Raw genomic sequence first — 23,753 nt, forward strand, 5'->3', positions numbered from 1 at the left:
TCCCAACAAATTGCATTGAAAACGTGGCATTACTAATGACATCGTGCCTATTCTGAGAGTTTTTCCACACTTTCCTCCTTTTGAGATCTCTCCCCAACTTCTGTTCCTTTCACAATCTGAGTTTCCCAGATATTTTCCCCATTGTTGATTCCCTGATTATACTGATATTCTAGGAATTTGCTTCCCTTTCTAATTTTCTTGGTATTTATGGTGACTTGTCTATGCTGCAGTATCCTAGTTTTTTAAAAGGTGCTGCTGTCAAACATGATTTGTTTCTGACAACTCGTTAGGTTTGGAGTAACCTGTTATGAAAAATGAATTAATTCTTCCTCCTTATCAATTCTGTTTAGTTCATGGTAGATCAGTCTTTATGAAATTAAGGGATATTTCTGCGGAAATGCTACTACAAGGCTGATTGCCTGAGATGACTAGGTTGGCACATCTGTTAAGATATCTTTCAAAGGAGAATGGTGTTTTAATAATTCATCATTCTATAATTATTTTACAGTATATAAGTATTACAGTATTATAAATGTTCTACTGTGCAAAACTATCGATTACAGACCAGCTACCATTCTGCAATGGTCTGCTCACCAGGAAGTGCTTATCCCAGGTTAATCACAGGTCCAGACCCCATCTAGTCCACTTAAAAAGCCAAGTGTATATCTTTGTTTTCTTGTTGAAGCGACCTTTTCTGTTGTGAATGATAGTGAAGGAAATGAGAAGGAATGTGAAAAATATAATTTTTGAGCCCACCATTATGCAAGCAGTCAACCTAATGCAGTCAAATTCCCAAAATAAATAATTTCCATATTTATTCTTGCAGTTATGCTTGAAATATAAACACAACATTATGGATTCAGGCTACAGATGAGGGCTTTGCTGTCTCCCAATAGGGATATAGGCTGTTGAAAATAACTATTATTTTTAGGGATTGATAATCATATTCTTAGGATGCTATACTCTACAGGGCAACCATGATGTGATGGCCATTTCATGCTTATTGGAAAATTAAAAGAAAATAAAATCTTAGTAGTACCTAGCCTAGTGAATGCTGTTTGATCATTTGAACTCTAAACTTCTTACTTCTAGAGCCTTATCTGAGTCTATTTCACTAACACATTCCTTCAGTTAATTTTGAAGACATTTGTTTTAAAATGTTGAGTATCTATTTGCTCTTTTAAAGTTACTACCATCTAATACTTAAATAGATTTAAGGTTGGCAGCCTTTCCATGTTTTTATTCAAAATGAATTTTTTTAAAGACATGACTTTAAAAGCAAGTCTGCATACATTTCAGAATTGATGACATAATAATAGTACCTTTTTATCCTAAATAGAAAATATTATTTAAAAACTTTACATATAATCATATATGTCTAAAATGCTTTTCTTTACTCATAATCATACAAGTAGATATGTTATCAAGATACTTGAAATATTCTTTTAACAAACATTGAGCAACTACTCTGTGCAGAACACAGCCCTCATCACTGGGGAGATTAAATTTAAACAATCTCTACCCTTATGAAATTTACAATCTTTCAGGGGGATAAGACATACATATCAGCAAATATAATTCATAATATTATTTAATAAATGCATTTGTAGTACAAAATAGTGTTATGTGAGATCTGTTGGGGAAGGTTGTTACCAACCAGCAGGATGAGGAACAGATTTATGGAGGAGGTGGCATTTGAGTTGGATATTATTAGATATGGAAGAAATCCATTAAGTTAACTATGGGGAGGGAATTTCAGGCATAGGGGAACCACATGAGCAAAGCCACAGAGACAGGAGAGTGCAGTGTGTGTTAGGGCACAGAGAGTAGCCCAGTTTGGCTGAAGTATAGAATGCATGAAAGAGAGATATATGATCTTAGCCTGCAGAGACATGCTGGTATTATATTGTGGAGAGCTCTGAATGCCTTGAAATTTACTCCATTATTTGCAGGCATCATGGTATATAATGGATAGAGAACTTGTCTTGGAGCCAGGAAGGCCTGGGTTCAAGCTCCGCCTTTGATAGATACTGGCTGTGTGACCCTAGGAAAGTTATTTAACACCCTAGTGCAGGAGATCCCTCCTCTGTAAATTCCTCTACCAGTAAAATCCCTAATTGTGTAGAAAGGAACATTCTTGTACTTATCTCTGTGTTTTAAATCGGGTTTCCAAATTCAAATCTTATATGTCAGAGTGTTAAATGTTAATGAGTGTTGAAGATACTCTGGTTGGCCAGATCCCAGCAGGAATGAAATAAAAATCTAATTGCTTCTCTTACTCTGTGTCTGCTTTGGAGATTTCCATTTTGACAGTGCCACCAGTGGAGCCGGGATCTGCTGCTGTCCGGATCATTGAGTTGTGCTCTTCCACCATGACATGCATGAAAGGAACATGTAAGCACAGTATAATTGTTTATCTTCTATATTTCTTTGGAGAATAAAGGGGATGGTGAGGGGAAGAGGGCCTGATTTCCAGGCAGATTACCCGGTTAATATAATATAAATCTCTTGTAGGGATTGACCCTTGTTTTCTTGCATTGTAATTCCATTGGTTCCCAGAGAAGATGAGCCATGTCATGGTTTGTTTTTAAATATTGTGATTTGGCCATACATATATGTTCACACTTAGCAGTATCTATATCCCCAGGTTTGATTTAAGTTCTGCAATTAAAGAATAGCATGACTTCTTATAATCTCCTTAGTTTCATTTTCATAAAATTAAGTTGCTTAATTGCTGATTTTCTTCTTTTCCCTTAGAATCTCAGCTTCTCGCAGTTCCTGATTTCTTTTTATTGATGCTCCTTCCATCTCTGAATCCTCTGTTGACTTCTTACTCTTGATGAGAGTTAAATTAAGAGCACCTTCTCTCCCTGTTTCTCTACTTCAGTCTCTCACAGCTGCTGCATGGCACAGCCTAAGCATTTATCAGCTCTTCTGTGGCTTCTCCATTGCTTTACTAGCAGACAATTGCATCATCAAAATAATCTTGTATTTATTAAGCACTTACCTTATACTTTACTCTGGCTATACCAAGCATTTGTGGAGGATGCAAAAGAGAAGTACGGTACAATGGAAGAAGCTGAATCTGGGGTCAAAGGACCTGGGCTTAAATTCTGATTGGGTCATTTCCTGCCTGTATGAATTTGGGCAAATCGTTCAACCTCCATGGACCTCAGTTTCCCTCTCTAAAATGAAGGGGCTAGACTAAACCTTTAAGTTCCCTTCCAGCTCCGTCAGTTTACCAAAATAGGAAAATGTGTCTCCAGCTTTTGAGGTGCTTTCTGTCCTGTTGAGAATAAGCATTAACAAGCTAAAGAATAATACAAAACAATGTCATGAATTCAGACCTTTTTATTACCCTGTTAACTTACCTTGTGCAGTAGAAACTCTGTGAATTCAAGACATTATGTTAGTTGTCAGCATCTACTCTTGACTCTCAAGGGCCTTACAGTCTTATGCTACAGAGACAGAACCTATACCCAGGACAAGATTATAGCTAACATATTTGACAGTTTATGGTCCATGCTAATTGAATGGTACAGTTAGTAAAAGCCATAAGAATTGAATAGAGGGAGGGCTCACCATTGGTATGGGGCCATCACTGGACAAGTAGGAAGAACTAGAGCTGTGCCTTCAAGCAGTGGACAGTACTTGGATAGGCAGGCAGGAGGGGGAATGAGCATTCCTGCTCCTAAAAAGTAGCAGCACATCAGGAAGAAAAACTGGAGAAGGGACTTTTGGAAGGACTAATAAGGTGAACCCAGATGACTAGATTATTCTCAAGTGCTTATATCATGTTCTCTTTTATTGTCTTTATTGCTATCCTGTGTTCTTCCTGTTTATCCCCTGATGGCTCTCCCAGGAACATTGGGTATTTGAAGTAGACATACATTTTCTTTTGTTCAAATGATGGAAATTGTTGAAGTTTCATCACAGTTTCTAAGACTGTTCCCGAAATATAAGCCCCTCTCCAGATCACTCTGCCATACCCTGATCAGTGGGTATTTTTGACCTAACCTTTGAAACTAGCTTTAAAATGATACTTATTTGGTTGATCAACCTCTTAGCACACATCTCTTCCTGTTCTGTCATTTGAATTCTGTTACTACTTAAGGTAGTATCTGCCTAGATTACCTCTCCATTATTGGAAAATTTGTTCTTGTCAGCAGTATCCCAGTCTCTCATGTTGTAGTATAATTCATAATATTAAGTGAAGAACTATTATGAATGACCTTTAAATTTAAAGAAATCAATATCAGAAGTTCTTAGAATACCCCTTAACAGAATAGGTCATTACAAGGTTGATAAAGTTTGGTCTGTCAGGGTTAGTCCCCACAGAATCCATATATCTATGGTTGTGTATAATGTTCTCCTGGCTCTGCTCCGCTCACTCAGCATTATGTCGTGTAGGTTTTTCCAGGTTGTTACGAAGTCCGTATCATCCCCATTTCTTATAGCACAATAGTATTCCATTACCTTCATATACCACCGCTTGTACAGCCATTCCCCAATTGATGGGCATCCCTTTGATTTCCAATTCTTAGCTACCACAAAAAGAGCCGCTATAAATATGTTTGTACATATGGGTCCTTTTCCCACTTGTGTGATCTCTTTGGGATACAACCCTAGAAGTGGTATTGCTGGGTCAAAGGGTATGAACATTTTTATAGCCCTTAGGGCATAGTTCCAAATTGCTCTCCAAAATGGCTGGATCAGTTCACAACTCCACCAGCAATGTAACAATGTTCCATTTTTCCCACATCCTCTCCAGCATTCATCATTTTCCTGTTTTGTTATTTTAGCCAATCTGACAGGAGAGATATGGTATCTAAGAGTTGTTTTGATTTGCATTTCTCTAGTCAGTAGCGATTTCGAGCATTTTTTCATATGCCTATAGATATCTTTAATTTCTTCCTCTGAAAACTGTCTGTTCATATCCTTTGGCCATTTTTCAATTGGGGAATGACTTGTATTCCTATATATTTGGTTCACTTCCCTGTATATTTTAGAAATGAGGCCTTTATTAGTGACACTAGTTATAAAGATTTTCTCCCAATTTTCTGCTTCCCTCCTAATCTTTGTTGCACTGGCTTTTTTTGTACAAAAACATTTCAATTTAACATAATCAAAATTATCCATTTTGCATTTTGTAATGCTCTCTATCTCTTGTTGGGTCATGAATTCTTTTCTTTTCCATAAATCTGATAAGTAAACTATTCCTTGCTCTCCCAAATTGCTTATAGTTTCAGCCTTTATTCCTAAATCATGAACCCATTTTGACTTTATTTTGGTATATGGTGTAAGATATTGGTCTATGCCCAGTTTCTGCCCTACCATTTTCCAATTTTCCCAGCAGTTTTTGTGAAATAATGAATTCTTAGCCCAGAAGCTGACCTCTTTGGGTTTATCAAAGAGTAGATTGCTATAGTCGTTGACTTCTCCGTCTTGTGTACCTATCCTATTCCACTGATCCACAACTCTGTTTCTTAGCCAGTACCAGGTAGTTTTGATGACTGCTGCTCTGTAGTACAGTTTAATATCTGTTATGGCTAGGCCACCTTCTCTAGCATTTCTTTTCATTAATACCCTAGATATTGTAGACCTCTTCTTCTTCCAGATGAATTTTGTTATTATTTTATCCAGCTCTGTAAAATAATTTTTTGGTAGTTCGATTGGTATGGCACTGAATAGATAGATTAATTTAGGTAAAATTGTCATTTTTATTATATTAGCTCGGCCTAACCATGAGCAACTGATATTTTTCCATTTCTTTAGATCTGACTTTATTCGCGTGCAAAGTGTTTCATAATTATGTTCATATAGGCCCTGGGTTTGTCTTGGCAGATAAACTCCCAAATATTTTATAGTATCTACAGTAACTTTGAATGGAATTTCTCTTTCTAGCTCTTGCTGTTGGGCTTTGTTAATAATATATAGGAATGCTGAGGATTTATGTGGGTGTATTTTATATCCTGTAACTTTGCTAAAGTTGTTTTATTATTTCAAGTAGTTTTTTACTTGATTCTCTAGGATTCTCTAAGAAATCATCATATCATCTGCAATGGGTTTACATCTTGCCTCTGCTACATGCTACCTGTGTGACCTTGAAACCTTCTTTCAGGCCTCATTTTCCTCAACTGCAAAATATGGGGAGTTGGCTAAGATGTCCAAATTATGGAAGAGTATCCATTTTACAATAATAGGAGAACCCTGCTTTCAGACCCAGCACAGTCTTGAAGAATCTCACCTTAAAGCAGGTTGTGATCAGGCAAAATTCTGAGTGTGTATGTTTTTGCTTTCAGCTCTTTAGACAGTCTGCAGTAAAGGTGGCCTTAGAAGGTGAAAATAACAGGAAATGAAGTCTAGAAGTATTTGAGGGAGTGTGTAGCAATCAGCATAGTAGAATACAAGAGTAATCTGGTAAGTAAAGTTAGGCAGAAGACTTTTAAGAAAATTGAGTCGAGAATTTGCTATGTTCTACAGAGCATGTAGGGAAGAATAGATCTTACTTTTTTATTGAAAAGTGAAATTACTGAGTTTGAAAAAGGGTAATGTATTCTATGGAATATTAATTGCTTTTCTCTAAGTTGTTTTCCTTTATATTTTTGTGGTTTTTAAATTCAGTTTTATTTTCATTTCTGAATCTCTCTCTCTCTCTCCCTCACTTATTGAGAAGGCCAAAAAAAAGAAAAACAAACCAAAAACCATTACAACAATATATAGTCATGCAAAACAGAATCTTTGATCTTTGTGATACATTGCTGTAGTCTTCCTTGCTAATACTTAACAATTTTTGCATCAGTATTCGTTAGGGAACTTGGTCTATAGTTTTGTTTCTTTGTTTTGACTTGCTTATGTTTAGGTTTCAAGATTATATTTGCACCATAAGATAAATTTTGTAGGATCCCTTCTTCACCTATTTTTTTAATATACTTTATATAGTATTGGATTTAATTATTACTTAAATGTCTCATAGAATTCACTTGTAAATACATGCAGGCCTGGGACTTTTTTCTTAGGGAGTTAATTTGTGGCTTGTTCAATTTCTTTTTTTTTTTTTGTAATTTATTTATTTTATTTTTAGTTTACAACATTCAGTTCCACAAGCTTTTGAGTTTTAAATTTTCTCTGCCCGCCTCCCCTCTCCCTTCCACAAGACAGTGTGCAATCTGATATAGGCTTTGCATAGACATTCACATTAAATATATTTTCACATTAGTCATGTTGCAAAGAAGAATTATAACCAGTGGAATAAACCACAGGAAAGAAGAAACAAAACAAAACAAAAAAGAGAGAGAGCAAATAGTATGCTTCGATCTGCATTCAGACTCGGCATGTGGATAGCATTTTCCATCATGAGCCTTTTGGAGTTATCTCAGAACCTTGCTTTGTTGAGAAGAGCCAAGTCTATCAAAGTTAGTCATAGCACAATGTGACTGTTACTATGTACAGTGTCCTCCTTATTCTGCTCTTCACTTAGCATCAGTTCAAGTAAATCTTTCCAGGTTTTTCTGAAGTCCTCCTGCTCATCATTTCTTATAGTGCCATAGTATTCCATTACATTCATATGCCATAACTTGTTCAGCCGTTCCCCAATTGATGAGCATCCCCTCAATTTCCAGTTCTTTGTCACCACAAAAAGAGCTGCTATAAATATTTTTGTACATGTGGGTCCTTTTCCCATTTGTATGATTTCTTTGGAATGGAGCCTTAGAAGTGGTATTCAATTTCTTTTTCTAAGATAAGGTTATTTAAGTATTCTGCTTTCTATTCAGTTAAGCTGGGTAATTTACATTTTTGCAACTGTTCATGTAGTTTAGATTGTCAGTTTTATTGGCATATAGTTGGTCAAAATAGCTCCTAATAATTGCCTTTATTTCTTCTTCATTGGTTGTGAATCCACCTTTTTCATTTTTGATACTGTTAATTTTATTTTCTTCTTTTAAAAAAATCAAGTTAGCTAATGGCTTATCTATTTTATTGTTTTTTAAACAACTCCTACTTTTATTAATTCAATATTTATTTTTTTCTTTCAGTTTCATTAATGTCCTCTTTGATTTTCAGGGTTTCTATTTTAGTGTTTAATTGGAAGTTTTTAGTTTGTTGATTTTCTAGTTGTTTTTTTTTTCGTTCCATGCCCAATATATTGATCTGTTCTTTGTTCCTTTTATTGATAAAAGAGTTTAGATATATACATTTCCCCCCAAGTATTGCTTTGGTGGCATCCCATAAATTTTGTATAGTGTCTCATTGTTTTCATTATTTAGTGAAATCATTGATTGTTTCTATGATCTCTTCTTTGACCCACCTATTCTTTAAAATTAAGTTATTTAGTTTCTAGTTAATTTTTAATCTATGCTTCCAAGGCCCTTTATTGAATGTAATTTTTATTACATTATGGCCCTACAAGGGTACATTTAATATTTCTGCTTTTCTGCATTTGTTTGTGAGGTTTTTGTGCCCTAATATATGGTTAGTTTTTGTGAAGGTGCCATACCCAGCTAAGAAATAGTTATACTCTTTTTTATTCCCATTCACTGTTCTCCAGAGGTCTATCATATCCAACTTTTCTAAAATTCTATTCATCTCTTTAACATCTTCCTTGTTTATTTTATAGTTAGATTTATCTAAGTCTGAGAGCAGCAAATTGAGGTCTCCCACTAATATAGTTTTTGTATTTTTTCTTGTACTTCTTTTAACTTTTTTTAAGAATTAAGATGCTATGCCATTTGGGTACATATATGTTCAGTAATGATATTAATTCACTGTCTATAGTACTTTTTAGCAACATGTAGTTTCCTTATCTTTTAATTAAGTCTATTTTTGTTTTTGCTTTATCTGAGATCATGGTTGCTACCCTTGCCTTTGTCATTCTTCTGGGTTTGTGTTTTTAGCTTCTTTGTTACCATAGCAGCTCTTTACAATGGTATTCTTTCTTTGGTTGCTTATTCTGCCAGCCTACTTTTTGATTTTGGACTTTGTGTCAGCACTGGGCTCTTTGCAGTTATAGAGGGGCTGTCTAACCCAAACTTCTGTCCTTTTACAGATTTCTGGGAACTAGAAAGTTTTCAGTGCTCCTAAATTGGTGTGATTTGGGGAGAGAGGTCTATTTACTGCCCTCCTGGTCTGATCTCTGAAGGTTCCTGATCCAAGTTTGGGTCTTTAGCTTACATGTAGTTGAGAGTTTCAGTGGACTGCTCCTGCATTCAGTCTTTTTTACCTAGCTAGAAGGCTTTGCAGGTTTGTAGCTACTGAACTACTGCCTCTCTTTTGGTCTGGAACTTCTGCCCTGGTTATTGCCCTGGTTATATAGGCTTAGACACTGGGCTAAAGGCTAGAACTGAGTGACTGATGTTCTGTTTCTGTGCTCAGAGGCACAGCAGTTGTTTCTTGCTCAGGCCATGCCTAAAAGGAACCCATGTTCCCTCACAACCCCTCCTCTCCACTCAGTGGGCTGCAGAGATGCCTGATGGCACCTGTTCTTGTACCTAGCACTAATTCAGGGATCCCTTGGGCTTTCTCCTGCTCTAGTGGTTCCTGTCTCGGTGTTGTATGTCAGCCCTCTTTCTTTCCCTGGGGGGCTGGAATGCTCCCTTATCTACACTGCTGACCAGTTTTCTTTCCCCAATGTCTGCAGACCTGTTTGTCTCTTTCCCTAAGCTTCCCAGGCTGGAAAAATGACTCAATGTGACTTTTTTCTTGCTTTCCTCATCAAAATTCAGTCTAGTACATTTTCTAGTTTGTTGTGGAGGAGGTGTACTTGATGAACTAGGCAAAAATGCTTCCTCTTACTCTGCTATGTTGGATCTTCATTCTTCCTAGTTGCTTTTCTTTTGTGGTGATGAAGTAGAACTTTTGCTTTAGCCATAAAGTTATAAGATCTATTCCTATTGTAAAAGCTTTTATAAAGAAAACTGTGGCTTCAAAATCCTTCGACAATTTTTCTACATTAAATCTTTTGAAAATAACAATTCACTTCAGTAAACGTTAGGCATCTACTCTGTGTAAATCACCTGTACCAGATACTTGAGGATGCCAAGATAATAATGGCATGATTCCTGCCCTCCAGGAGCTTACATTGGAGGAGGGGAGGATGGAAGTATATGACATCACTTAGAATAACATAATACAAAGTTGGAATGATGAAAAAAAAAGATTTAGTCACCAGGCATTTATTAAGTGTTTACTATGTCCTTGGCTCTATGCTAACCTCCAGGATACACAGAAAGGCAGAAATACTGTTCCTGTCCTCAAGAAGCTCACTTTCTAATGAGAAAGGCAAGCTGCAAATAACAAAGTACCTCCAAAGTCTATAGAAGGCAATCTCAGGAGGAAGCCGTTGCAATAGTGGTGGGGGGGGGAGGGGAGGGGCAGGGATTGAGACTGAGAAAGGAGAAATCTAGATGAAATGCTCTAGGAAAATTAAGGACGATGACAAGATGCTCTGCTAGGGAGAAATGGGTATGGGAGTATATTCCAGGCATGGATCTCAGCCTTTGCAGAGCTACAATAGGGGTGAAAGATGCAGTGTTAGCTTCAGGGGACCGCCAGTAGTCTACTTTGTCCAGAATGTAGTATTCTGAAGAGGAATAATGTGAAATAAAACACGTTGAGTTAGGTTACCAGGCTATGGAGGGTCTTAAATACCGGTCTAAGGAATTTGTATCTTATCTTATAGGCAATAGGGAGCCACTGAAGATTGATGAGCAGGGGTGTAATATCGTGAGACCTATGTATAATCTTGCAGCTATGTGAAACACTGATTAGCTAGGGGAGAGACTTGAAGTAGAGAAACCGATTAGCAGGTTATTGTAGTAATAGTAGTACAGGGAAAAGGTGATGAGGTTAAGGTGATGACAATAGAGAAGTGCTTCTCAGCTCCCTTTTTTATGTTTTTATCTTTTCAAGGACAAAGTGTTAGTGAATTTTCCCATTTTCTGTCTGTCCACTTGCTAGATTTAGAAATGGAAGGCCTGTGCTATAGGAACTATTTGTGTAGCTACGCTTCTGGCACCTGCCAGCAGATAACCCATGGTGCTCTACATTGGGTTCCACAGACCCCATGGTAAGTTTTACCCTGAGGAAGAAACATATAGCACAGATCGAGATTTAAAGAAACTTACCTATGACTAATTTTGTCACTAACTCACTTTGATTAGTGAATTCTTAAGTAAAGCTTTTCTTTCTGCCCAGAGCCTCTCCTGGCATCCTTGGCCCTTGTTCCTGCTGCTTGCCTTTATTGCAAGTCATAGATGGCATGGCTTATTCACACCACTGCTTTTCCCTCAGTAATTAGCTACTCTGTCTCTTGAAATCAAACTCTCTTGCTAATCTTAGGGAAGGCCTCCAAACCACCTTTTGTCTCCGTCTAGATGCTTCTCTCTTGATCTTTCTTCTTTAACATCAGAAACAGAAAAAGTTGGCAGAAAGATCACTCTATGTCATCCTTGTGGTCTGCAGGCCTGCTGCTAGGCTACTCTCTGTTTCTTTGAAGCTTTCAGTTTGTATAGAAGCTATTTTACAGAGAATACTAAAGATTACACTTTAATTAGCCATTCCAAAATGTTTCTTATAGAGATTTTTCCTTTTGTTTTGAACCTTTTAAAAATCAATTAATTTCATGCAATTCAGCAAGCATATATTAGTGCTCACTATGTACATGGCACTAATGGCACTGTGCTAAGTACTGGGGATACAATTGGCAAAACTTGGGTGGACGATTAGGGTTTGTTGCATTGATGCAACACTGGACAGGATCAAATAAGGGGGGATTCAGTATGGATAAGTGGATAGTCTCATACTGGGGTTACAAAATTCAGCCTCACAAGGACTAGATGAGGGAATGTGTGGCTAATTTGGAAAAGGAATTTTAGAGCAGCCAAGAAAATTCATCTGATCTCCATCTGGGTGAAAAGAGGCCTGATATCTAGGACTAGGAAGGTAATAGGCTGCTATAACATACTCTGCCCTAGTCAGCTCATATCTGGATTATCAGGTTCAATTCTGGGTGACATATTTGAGGAAGGGCGCTGCTAGCTGGGGTAGTGAAGGGCCAGAAAAGGATCAGCTGAAGGAATTCAGAACGTTGAGCCTGAAGAAGAGAAGGTTTAAGGCAGACATGATAGTTGTCTTCAAATATTTGAAAAATCGTCACATAGACATGTTTTGCTTGTCCCCAGAGGGCAGAACCAAACACATTATTTGAATATAACAGAACAGTTTTAATTGAGTTAGGCTATTTCTCTCATCTTAGTACCATTCTATGTTCATTAGGCTGTCAAGTGGCTCACTTGAGAGTGCTAAAGCTGAGGTCAGCTAACCTAAGTTCTAATGCTGCCTCAGGTACTTACTAGCTATGTGACCCTGGGCAAGTCACTTAACCTCTGTCTGCATCAGTCTCCTCAGTTATATAATAATAGCATAGGGTTGTAAGGATCAAATGACATAAGACATAATGTGCTATTGGAAAACTTAAAGGACTACATGAATGCTGGTTATTATTATTATTATTATTTATTACTGTTACCTTTACCAGTGGCTTAAGAGTATAGCTTTGAAGTAAAATTAACATCACATACTTAGGTAAATAGCTAAGTTGATATGAATTAGTTTCAACTTAGATTCTTTACAAATAATGTCTATCTAGAGGAATTATTTTAGGTTATTCTCTGAATGTCTTTGTTAGAATATGTTTAGACAAGACATTTGGGGAGTTTTTGCATTTGTAAATATATTTTATGCTTGACTAGTGATAACTGCTCATTTTTTAAAAATCAAATATGAAAATGTATGGTAATAGGGAAGAACAAATTCTAAGAGTAGAATAAATTCCAGAAATCTTTGATTTGTTTTCATCATTAACTTCAGCTAGGTTTTGTAGTGACTGTTTTTCCCTTTAAACAATTACTTAACAAAAGTATACAAATACACCTGGTCTTTGATCACCTTGTATAAGTGACAGGCATGTAATCGGCATTGGCAGCTGAGTGGAACCAAGCTCCTTCACTTGTCCTAAAAATGGAGCCTATAATGATGGAATCATGAACTAAGCCCATCCTTCTTCCTGCTGGACGAATTACTTGAAGACAAATGTTGGCAACCACTGTAACTAATGCAGTTATACCTGAGTAAATCAAACATAATCAAAATATATACTGATGAGCCCCTCAGTGGTAATAAAAAGGGATTTTTAAAAAGTGATACGAACTGGAGTGATTTGTCACTCACGTTTTTTTAGCCCCAAAAGTATTCCTTTTTACAAGGTATACTTATGAACAAATTAGCTTATTTCTAAGATTTGTAAAAATAAAATACTCTATAATTTCGAGAGCCCTGAATAAAACCTAGTGAGTTTTCTAGTAAATGTTCAAGTCCTCTCCAGCGACTGAATTCCCAAGGTTTCATTAATCACATAACTTGATATAGTCAATTCTCCATTAATGATGGGGAGGTGGAATTGTTGCAAATGTGTGGGTTTTGTTTTATTGTGCTTTTAGAATGATTTCAGATTCTCTGAGCATGTCCTAAGTCTGGCAATACAGTGAAGTGACCCAGTGCTACATGGGATAGGACTTGCCATTTGGTGCAGATGATCCATATATAAACAGTTGAGGGGATTTTTTTGGTTTTGTTTTTTGAGGGTTTTTTCCTGTCGTTGTTTTCAGTCTTGTCTGAATCTTCCTCACTCCATTTGGGATTTTCTTGGTGAAAATACTGGAAGGGTTTGCCATTTCCTTCTCCAGCTCATTCTGCAGATGAGGAAACTGAGGCAGACAGGCTTAAGTGACTTGCCCAAGGTCCCACAGCTAATATGTGTTTGAAGCTGTACTTGAACTCACTCCTGCCAAGCACTCTATCCATTGCAGCACCCCTTAGCTACCCTTGTCACATGCTAGGCAGTAAATGCTTGGTGATTGATAATACTCTTTGGTTTCTGCTTCTCCTTTGTTCAGTGCCATCCTACATAAGCACAAATCCCTTACCTAGACTGCTCTGTGTTTAGGCCTCTCACTAGAGAATGAGAGGACGTCATTCACTGAAAAAGCTGGCCACAAATCCAGGAGCTTTGACATTTAACATTTAACTCTCTCCCAATTCTGCTTGGCTACTACAAATATCACCTTATCTGTGTTTCATGGTGTCTTTGTAGTAATAGTGCTCTTCAGAGTGTAATTTTAACAAATGAAATGGGTTTTGTAGCATTTGGTATTAACAGTCTGGTAGTATAACTTCACCTATGCTTTGTTCAAACCTCACTCACTTTTTACTACCCATCATTAGAATTCTGCCTTATATTCTTTTTTTTAGTTCACACTCCTCTTTATTTGCTTCATTTTTTTCACTTCATTTCAGTTTATTTTTTTTAAGCACAGAGACTTTTTTATTCTTATTTTTTCAGTTCCAAGTTTTCTCCCTTACCATCCCCTCTTCTCCAGCTGTTGAGAAGGCAAGAAAAACAAAACTCATTACCCGTGTGTGTAGTCATGCAGAACATTTCCATGTTAGCCACGTTAAAAAAAGGAAAAAGCAAAGAAAAGAAAGAAAAAGGAAAAAAAATATGCTTCAGTTGCTCTCTGAGTTGTTCAGAAATCTAGAGGTGGACAGCATGTTTCATCACAAGCCTTTTGGAACTGTGGTGAATCATTATGTTAATCGGTTAGTAAGTCTTTCAAATTTGATTACCTTTATGATATTGCTGTTAATTTGTAGCTTGTTCTCCTGATTGTTCTCATTTCATTTTGCATCACTTTATACAGGTCTTCTCAGGTTTCTCTGAAACCGCCCCCTTGATCATTTCTCCTAGAACAATAATATTCCATCACATCCATGACTTTGTTCAGCTGTTCCCCAGTTGATAGGCATCAGTTTTCAATTCCATCACAGAGGTGCTATAAATATTTTTGTACTTATGGATCTTTTCCCCTTTTTTTGATCTCTTTCGGGTATGGACCTAGTAGTGATATCACTGGGTCAAAGTGTATGCAGAGTTTAATAGCTTTGAAGGCATAGTTTCAAATTGCTTTTCAAAATGGCTGGATCAGTTTACAGCTTCATCAGAAGTTCTGCCTTGTATTCTTAAGATGCAGCCAGTGTTACTCAGAGTCGGTTTTCAACTTAGAACTGGAAAAGATTGTAGAGGTGGCCTAGAGCAGTGTTTCTCAGGCCAAATTCTCTTCTCATTCAGTGAAAGAGCTCAGTTCTCTACTTCTCACTCTGCCTCAGGAGATAGGGACAGGTATCTGGGGAGAAAGAAGAAAATAAGATGACAAAGCAGGCAAGAGTCAGGTTTTTTTTTTTAAGTTCCTAGATTTTCAAGAAGTATTGTGGAGGAATAAAAATTTGCCAAAGACAGATATGTAGTTGATATCAACAATTTTTCTTTCTCTTTTCATTGGGTTTCTCAGCATAATAAAATTACATTAATTCATACTAAACTAATTCAGAATTTGTGAAGCTATAATTTGGGCAGAGGTTTGGTTGAAGTTTCACTTTGTACAATAAATAGGGGGGAAATGGGGAGGGGAGATTTGGGTCCAGGATTTAGAGCTGGAAGGAAATGTCAGAGATCGTCTAGTCCAACTCCCACATTTGACATTTGAGGAAACTGGTCCACAGAAGTAAAGAGGGGCAAAACCAGGCCTGAAATGGAAGATCTCTCATTCCCCGGTACCATGTTAATGTGCTCAGTGAATCGGTATAATAATTGGTTTATTTTGTTTTTTTGGAGGGGAGAAAGGCAGGGCAATTGGGGTTAAGTGACAATAATTGGTTTTTAAAAGTGGACATATTCCACTTTTCAGGAACTCCTTAGCTGTTGCCACCACTAACCCACTTGTTGGGGAGGAGGACAGAGGAGCAGAATTTCCTCACCTTCCTCTTTGGGTCGGTTATCTTTGATGTCGAGCTTTTATCAGAGATTACTTGATGCCAAGATTTTTCCCATTCAACAGCTTCAACTGCTAGTTGCATTGATTTTCCTCACGTAAAAACTTTTTAAATTCTGTGAACATATGGCATGTTTTATCTCCTGTGATTACTATGCCTTGTTCTCCTCTTAACCACAGGTCTGAAAGTTTAACTCCTTCTGTTTTCCTTTTTTTTCCTCCTCCAAATTGTATGACTTTTGTACATTTGATTCACATATCCACTTGGAGCTTATTGTGTAGTTGACATAAGAGGATGATCTTTTATGCCAAATGACTTTTCAGCTTTTCTAGGAATTCTTATCACATAGAAAGGCCTTCTACCAGTAGTTTTTTCTTATGTTTTCAAAAGCTAGGCCTCTTTGCCCACCATCTTCCTTCACTTCCATCTCCGGTGAAGTGGTGACCTTGCTTGCCAAGACTAACTCCTTTACAAACTCACTTGATCCAGTCCCTTCCTATCTTCTCCACCAGATTGTGCTCCCTGCCATCCCAATTCTTTTCCTATATTTTAGCTTCTTTCCCTGTGCCTACAGGTAGGTGGTACAGAGTGCTGGACCTGAAATCAAGAAGACCTGAGTTCCAGTATGGCTTCTAGAACTTACTAGCTGGGTGACCCTGGGCAAGTCACTTTACCTACATTTCCTCAACTATAAAATGCTAATTATAATGGCCTCTACTTCTCAGCATTGTTGTGAGGATCAAATGAGATGAAATTTGTAAAGTACTTAGCCCTGGGCCTGGCACATAGTAGATGTTATATAAGTGGTTATTCTTCTCTTCCACTTTAGAGTTGCTTTAATTGGCTTTTCTTTAATTAGTGATTTAAACCATTTTCTCATGTGACTATTGACACCTTAGATTTCTTCCTTTGAAATTTCCTGTTCACTTCCTGCCAAGGTCGCAACGTGAATGGAAAGCAAACTGCCAAGGTCATACATACCTACTTCAGCAAAACCCAGAGTTTCTCACTAAACCAAATAATGACCAAGAAGCTTAATGAGAATCTATAGTAAGTGACTTTTTCTAACTGAGAACTGCACAAAAATGAGCCAGAAGTCCATGGGCAATAAGAAAGAAGAGCACCTTCAAGCAAAACAAGCTTTGGTACTCACCTAACATGAGGCATATGTAGTTTGCAAGGCTCTGGGAACAGTAGTAAGCAAATACAGACCAGTGACCAGCTTTGCTGCCCACTATGAAATCCTCCAGCAACATACTACAGAGTTCAAACCGGGACAGCCCATCACCAGGGGTTCTGAGAAGCCAGTAGGGACCCTGAAGATACAGGGAATCTAACTTCAGGAGGTGGATAACGACACGGAATCTCAGGGAACCCCTGGATAAGACAAAGCGGGGCCAACCCCCCACTCAAAAATGCAACAGGAGATGGAGCCTGACCCTGATACAAGTCCCAGCTCAGGAACTAAAGCTGGAAAGAGGAGTAAGTCAAAGAAAACAGCAACCAGCTACAAAAAAGGATAGAATAATGTGATTATATTTGCAAGTAGACTTTCAAAAGAAAAAATAGATATTCTACAAATATTCATGTAGAATACTTTGAAGAAATGAGTCAAGAGGTTTAAAAAATGAAATAAAATTTCTTGAATGGGAAAGATAAGAGAAATTGGCAAACCTAACCCAAAAAATGAGCGCCTGAAAACCAGAAACTAGAAACAGAAGTCTTCAGGAGGCTGCAAGAAATTTTACAAGAAAATCAAAAGATTGAAAAAAAATAGAAGAAAATTTAAGATGTCTGATGTCAAAAACAACTGACCTAGAAGAGAGATCAAGACAAGTCATTTAAGTCTCATCAGTCTCCCTGAAAACCATGATTAAAAAATAATTCCTGATACCATATTTTAACAAATCATAAATGGAAACTGCCTACATCTAATAGAACCAGAGGACAAAGTAAAGATAGAAAGTACTGATCACCTCCTGAAAAGAATTCCAAAAGGAAAATTCTGAAGAATGTCATAGCCAAAGTGCAGAGCTCCCACATCAAAGGAAAAATCCTGCAAACATCTAGAAAGAAGCAATTCAAGTACCAGAGAACCACAATCAGGATCCGTGAAGACCTGGCACCTTCTACTATAAACAAGAGTGGATCTTGTGTTACAGTATTCCAAAGGACAGTGTCTTAAACCAAGAATAACTTAGCCTGGAAAGCTGACTGTAAGTGGAGGAGTTAACAATAGTGATATCAAAAGAGGGCTCTTGTAACATTTTTAAAAATGCACAGAAGAGAACTGAAAAAAGTTCCAAAGTAAAGGCAAATAGGATAGTTTTGAAAATAGCATGTAGAATGTGTGTATGTGTGTGTATGTATATTTACACATATATATATATATATACATATATCAATATGAAATGGAGATTAATGATTTCATATCTTATTGTCTTTGTGTTCCGTCGTGTCTCTAGAGATGCTCTTTTTTGTGTGTTTAGGATTTTTTAAAAACTACCTGTCCATATCTATTGACCAAATGAAACAGTTAGGCAATAATAACAGTGTAGATGATAATTGTCAAAATGCCTTTGTAGTTCTGTATCGCAAAGTATATGAGACTCTCCACATAGAAGGTAGAAGAAATAACCATTTATTCAGACACCAGAGAGCCATATCCCATAACCAAATGGTCAGCTCCCACAGCCAGTCAGTCCACTTCATCATAACAGCAAGGAGCCCAAAACATTCAATACAGAATATCACAACATGGAGCCTCACCATCCCAAAACCTCTCCGACGCCCTGCTGGGGTCTTCCCTAAAACGAACTCACAGTACAGCTAAGTCAGCCTGTTCAGTTCTAACCATCATGAGGGTGGCCATTAGTAGCCATAACAATTGGAAAACAGGTTTTTTTCTGTATCTTGGAAAGAGGCCTTTATCAGAGCAACTTTCTGCAAAGATTTTGTCTCAGGTAACTTTCCCTTTTCATTTTAACTGCATTGATTTGTCCATTTTGCCTTCTGAAGTCCTCTCTATTCCTTTATTTGGTCATGGGCCCTTCCCCTATTCATGAATCCAGAAAGTTTCTTCCTTGGTCCTCTAATTTGTTTATGATGTGATCTTTTATCTAAGTCATGTGCCTGTATATACCATACATCCATGGCAGGAGGCATTGGTCAAAACCTAATTTCTGCTAGGCTGCTTTCTAGTTTTTGTCCAATAGTGAGTTCTTTCCAGAAGCTAATCTAACACTAAGCTACTGCATTCATTTGCTTCAGTAGATTGTTTCACTGATTGACTTCTCTATTTTCCAACTAGTATCACATAATTTTGATGAGTCCTTTTTTAGAGTATAATTTGAGATTTAGTACCACTGGGCCGCCTTCCCGATTTTATTCAGGCTTTGTCTTGAGATTCTTCACCTTTTGTTCCTCTAGATAAATTTTGTTTTTATTTTTCTTAACTCTCTGAAGTAATTTTTTGGTGGTTTGTTATGACACTGAATAAGCAAAAATAAGTTAATTGAAGTGGTATGATGATTTTTATTATGTTGGCTCAGCTTATCTAGATAAGGAGCAGTTAATATTTCTCCAATTGTTTATGTCCTTATTTCTTTTCATAAAGTGTTTTGTGATTGTATTCATATAATCTTCATGTGTATCTTTATACATAGACCCCCCAAATATTTTACAAATATTTTAAAATGGAATTTGTCTTCCTTTTATTGGTATTGTACTGAAATGCTGATGGTTTTGTGGATTTATTTTCTGCAACTTTGCTGAATTTATTAATTATTTCAATTAATTTTTTTTAGTTAACTTAGGGCAGGAGTTCTTAATCTTTCGCGTGTGTGTGTGTAATGGACCCCTTTGGCAGTCTTGTGAAGCTTATGGATCCATTCTCAGAATAATGTTTTTAAATGTAGAAATTATGATCCTTATGATTACAAAGCAACCTAATTACATTGAAATACGCTTATCAAAATCCTAAAAAGAACAAGTTCATGGGCCTCAGGTTAAGAATACCTCAGTTAGGATTAGAGTTAGAGTTTTGTATATAGACCAGTATATTTGCAAAAAAGTGATTTTTTTCCCCCTCTTTGCCTATTTTCCCTTGATTTCTTTTTCTTATTGTTATAGCTAGCATTTCTAGCACTATGAACATCCTTCCTTTACCTTGTTTTTATTGGAAAGACCTATCGTTTATCCCCTTTACTTATGATTCTGGCTCTTGATTTTAAATAGATGCTATTTACCATGTTATGGAAAAAGTCCATGTATTTCTCTGTTTTCTAGTTTTTTTATGTTTTAACAGAAATGGATGTTATATTTTGTCAAAAGCTTTTTCTGCATCTCTTGATATAATAATATGATTGCTGAGGTTCTCATTATTAATCCATGTCTGTTACATTTATAGTTTTCCTAATATTGAAGTACTATTGCATTCCTGGTACAAATCCATCCTCAGCAGAGTATGTAATTTTTTTATATAGATTGTTTAAGCCTCTTTGCTTGTATTTAAATTTTTTGCATTTATATTCATTAGGGATTTCAGTCTGTAGTTTTCTTCACCTTTTGTTCCTCCAGATAAATTATGTTTTTATTTTTTCCTAGCTCTCTGAAGTAATTTTTTGGTGGTTTGTTATGGCACTGAATAAGCAAAAATAAGTTAATTTAAGAAGTATGATGATTTTTATTATGTTGGCTCAGCTTATCTAGGAGCAGTTAATACTTCTCCAATTATTTATGTCCTTATTTCTTTTCATAAAGTGTTTTGTGATTGTGTTCATATAATTTTCATGTGTGTCTTTATACATAGACCCCCAAATATTTTACAAATATTTTAAAATGGAATTTTTCTTCCTTTTATTGGTAATGTACTGAAATGCTGATGGTTTTTGTGGATTTATTTTCTTTCTCCATATTGTATCTTAGAAAGAATTTGGTAGGAGCCCTTCTCTTTTCATTTTTGTAGTTTATGCAATATTGGAATAAGTTATTATTTGAATATTTGATAGGATTCACTTGTAAAGCCATCTGGTCCCAGATTTTTTTTTTCCTTTGGGATTTCATTTATGGCTTGTTCGGTTTCTTTTCTTGAGATTGAGTCATTTAAATTCTGTTCATTCTTTCAATTAAAACATTTTATATTATTTAATATATTAATCCATTTCATTTCAGTTGTTGTTTGCTGTTGACATATAGTTGGGAAAAATAGTTTCTGATAATTTCTTTTATTCTTCATTTCTTGTGAATTCTCATTTTTCATTTTTTCTGTTGGTAATTTAATTTTCTTCTTTAAAAAATCAGATTAACTAATGCTTTATCAATTTATTTTTTAAAAAATCAGCTCTTAGTTTTATTTCCTAATTCAGTGGGGATTTTTAATTTCAGTTTTATTAATCTTCTCTTTGTTTTTCAGAATTTCTGTTATCCATTTGGAATTTTTAACTTGTAAGTTTTTAATTTTTTTTTAGTATTTTTAGTGGCATGCCCAATTCATTGATCTGTTTTTTTTTTCTCTCTGGCTGATGAAAGGGTTTAGAGCATGGTTTCTTAACAGGGGTCTGTAATGTATTTTTTTAAGATTTTGATAGGTATCTTTCAATATAATTGATATTCTTAGTCTATATATTTTGTAATATGCAATGAAAAAAATTCTTTTGAGAAGATATCCATAGGCTTTGTCAAATTGTCTTAGCAGTCCATGACAGAAAAAAAAAAACGTTAAGAACTACAGGTTTAGGGACAGAAAATTTCACCCAAGGATTACTTTGGTTGTATCCCACAAATTTTAGCATGCTGTCACATTATTACCATTTTAAAAAATAAAATTATCTATTTTTTTCTAGGATTTGTTCTTTGAGCTACCAATTCTTTTAGGATTATTTAGTCTTCCATTTTAATCCTTTCTTCAAGTACAGTTTACTGAATGTAATTTTTTATTTTTTGCACCATGGTCAATAAAGCATATGCTTAATATTACTGCCTTTCCACTTGTGATTTTGAGTTTGTACCCAAATATATTGTTACTTTTTATAAAGGTGCATTACACAGTTGAGAAATATGTGCTTTCTATTCCCATTCAGTGATTACCAGATTTTCAAAAATTCTTTTCAGATCTTTAAGTTTCCTTTCCTTTCCTTCTTTCTTTCTTCTTTCTTTCTTTCTTTCTTTCTTTCTTTCTTTCTTTCTTTCTTTCTTTCTTTCTTTCTTTCTTTCTTTCTTTTTCTTTCTTCCTTTCTTCCTTCCTTCCTTTCTTCCTTTTTTCCTTTCTTTCCTCATTCCTTCCTTCCTTCCTTCCTTCCTTCCTTCCTTCCTTCCTTCCTTCCTTCCTGTTAGATTTGACTAGATCTCAAAGGTAGATTTGAGGTTTCCCAACATTATAGTTTGACTCTCAATTTCTCCCTACAACTTGTTAAACTTTTCTTTTAAGTATTTAGATGCTATTCCATTTGGTGCATATATAGTATGTACTAATACTAATTTATTGTTTGTGGTTCCTTTAAGCATCCTTTCTCTTTTCATCAAGTCCATTTTTTATTTTTCCTTGTTATCTGAGATAATGATTGCTACCTCTGCTTTTTAAAATTTGGCTGAAACCTAATCGATTTTGCTCCAGCCCTGTTTTAGAACTCTTCTTGAATCTTTATGTTTCAAGTATGTTTTTGGATGAACAACTTATCTAGTTTGATTCTGTTTTCTTATCCATTCTGCTGTCCTCCTTTATGGGTGAGTTCATCTTATTCATGTAAACAGTTATGATTATTAATTCTAATTCTCCATTCTATTCTTATACTTACTCTCCTCTTTGTCCCCTGCTCCCCCTCTTTACAAAAAAAGAGAGGATAATAAGTCAGAAGAAATATGTGCACAGCACTACTGATCTGTGCTTGATACCATCTATTTCCAACCCCCTGCCCCACTTCTCTTTCTTTTGCCCAGACACAATCACATATTATTACTCTTGCTTTCTTTTTAAATCGTCTTTGTGATCTGCCCTCTGAGGCTAGAGTTTTTTTTTGCTTATGCTTCACCTGTCCCTGAGTCTGCTTTCTTTCTTCTTCACCCTTCTCCACACTGCCACTTCCCTCTTGTTTTCCTGTTGAGTTTAATGTATTTCTCCACTAAACTCTTCCTGTGTATATATGTGTTCCAACCTTTTTTGACTAGTTCAGATGAAAGTGAGTTTCAAGGGATGTCCACTGGCCTCACTCCTTCTTCTTTTTAGTTTTCTCTTTGCACACTCCAATTATGTGAAATAATAAATTCCTTTCTTTCCTTCCCATTTTATTCCTTTTTCCCTTTCTTTTCTTCTTAAGACTGTCAAAACTTAACAAAACCCACTACCAGGCCCTTTGTCTTATTTAAGTCCCTCTGTGACCTTTGATGACATTTGAGTTCAGAGGGGACAATTGTTTTTTTCTCCACCTTTAGAATGTAAATACTCCATCTTTGTGTAATCCTTTCCAATTGTTCACACTATTTACCTTTTTAAAATATTTTTCTTGATTCCTAGGCGTTTCAAGCTCCTTACAACTTGGCTTGTTTCCTCAGTCCCATTCTGCTTACACTTTATTCCGTTGCACACTTGACTTTCTGGCCCTCTGGCCTCCTTGCTGTCCCCTTCACACAGTGCTCCATGCCTTTGCACAGGGTGCCCTCCATGCCCAGCCTGCCATCTCTCTCTCTTTATCTCTGCCTCTGAGTCTCCCTGCCTTCTTCCAAGTCTCAACTCAATGCCTACCTTCTGCCGGAAGCCTTTCTCTCTCCCTACCTGCGAATGCCTCCCCTTAGGGGGTAACCTCTTATTTCCACTATAGATCTTTGGGTATATACCTAGTTATTCCCATGTTGTTTCTACCTTTAGACTGTGA

At 36.3% G+C, this 23,753-nt stretch overlaps 1 protein-coding gene across 1 annotated transcript in view; it reads left to right on the forward strand.

Moving 5' to 3' along the window:
* The window catches only part of CHM (CHM Rab escort protein), a 214,523-nt gene that overhangs the window by 161,416 nt on the left and 29,354 nt on the right, over positions 1-23,753 (forward strand). The window contains exon 12 of the mRNA XM_036740069.1: positions 2,298-2,394. Within this exon, the coding sequence (XP_036595964.1) occupies positions 2,298-2,394 (97 nt within the window). The remainder of the gene's footprint in view (positions 1-2,297; positions 2,395-23,753) is intronic.

The sequence above is a fragment of the Trichosurus vulpecula genome, chromosome X, assembly GCF_011100635.1.
Source record: "Trichosurus vulpecula isolate mTriVul1 chromosome X, mTriVul1.pri, whole genome shotgun sequence".
NCBI lineage: Eukaryota > Metazoa > Chordata > Mammalia > Diprotodontia > Phalangeridae > Trichosurus > Trichosurus vulpecula.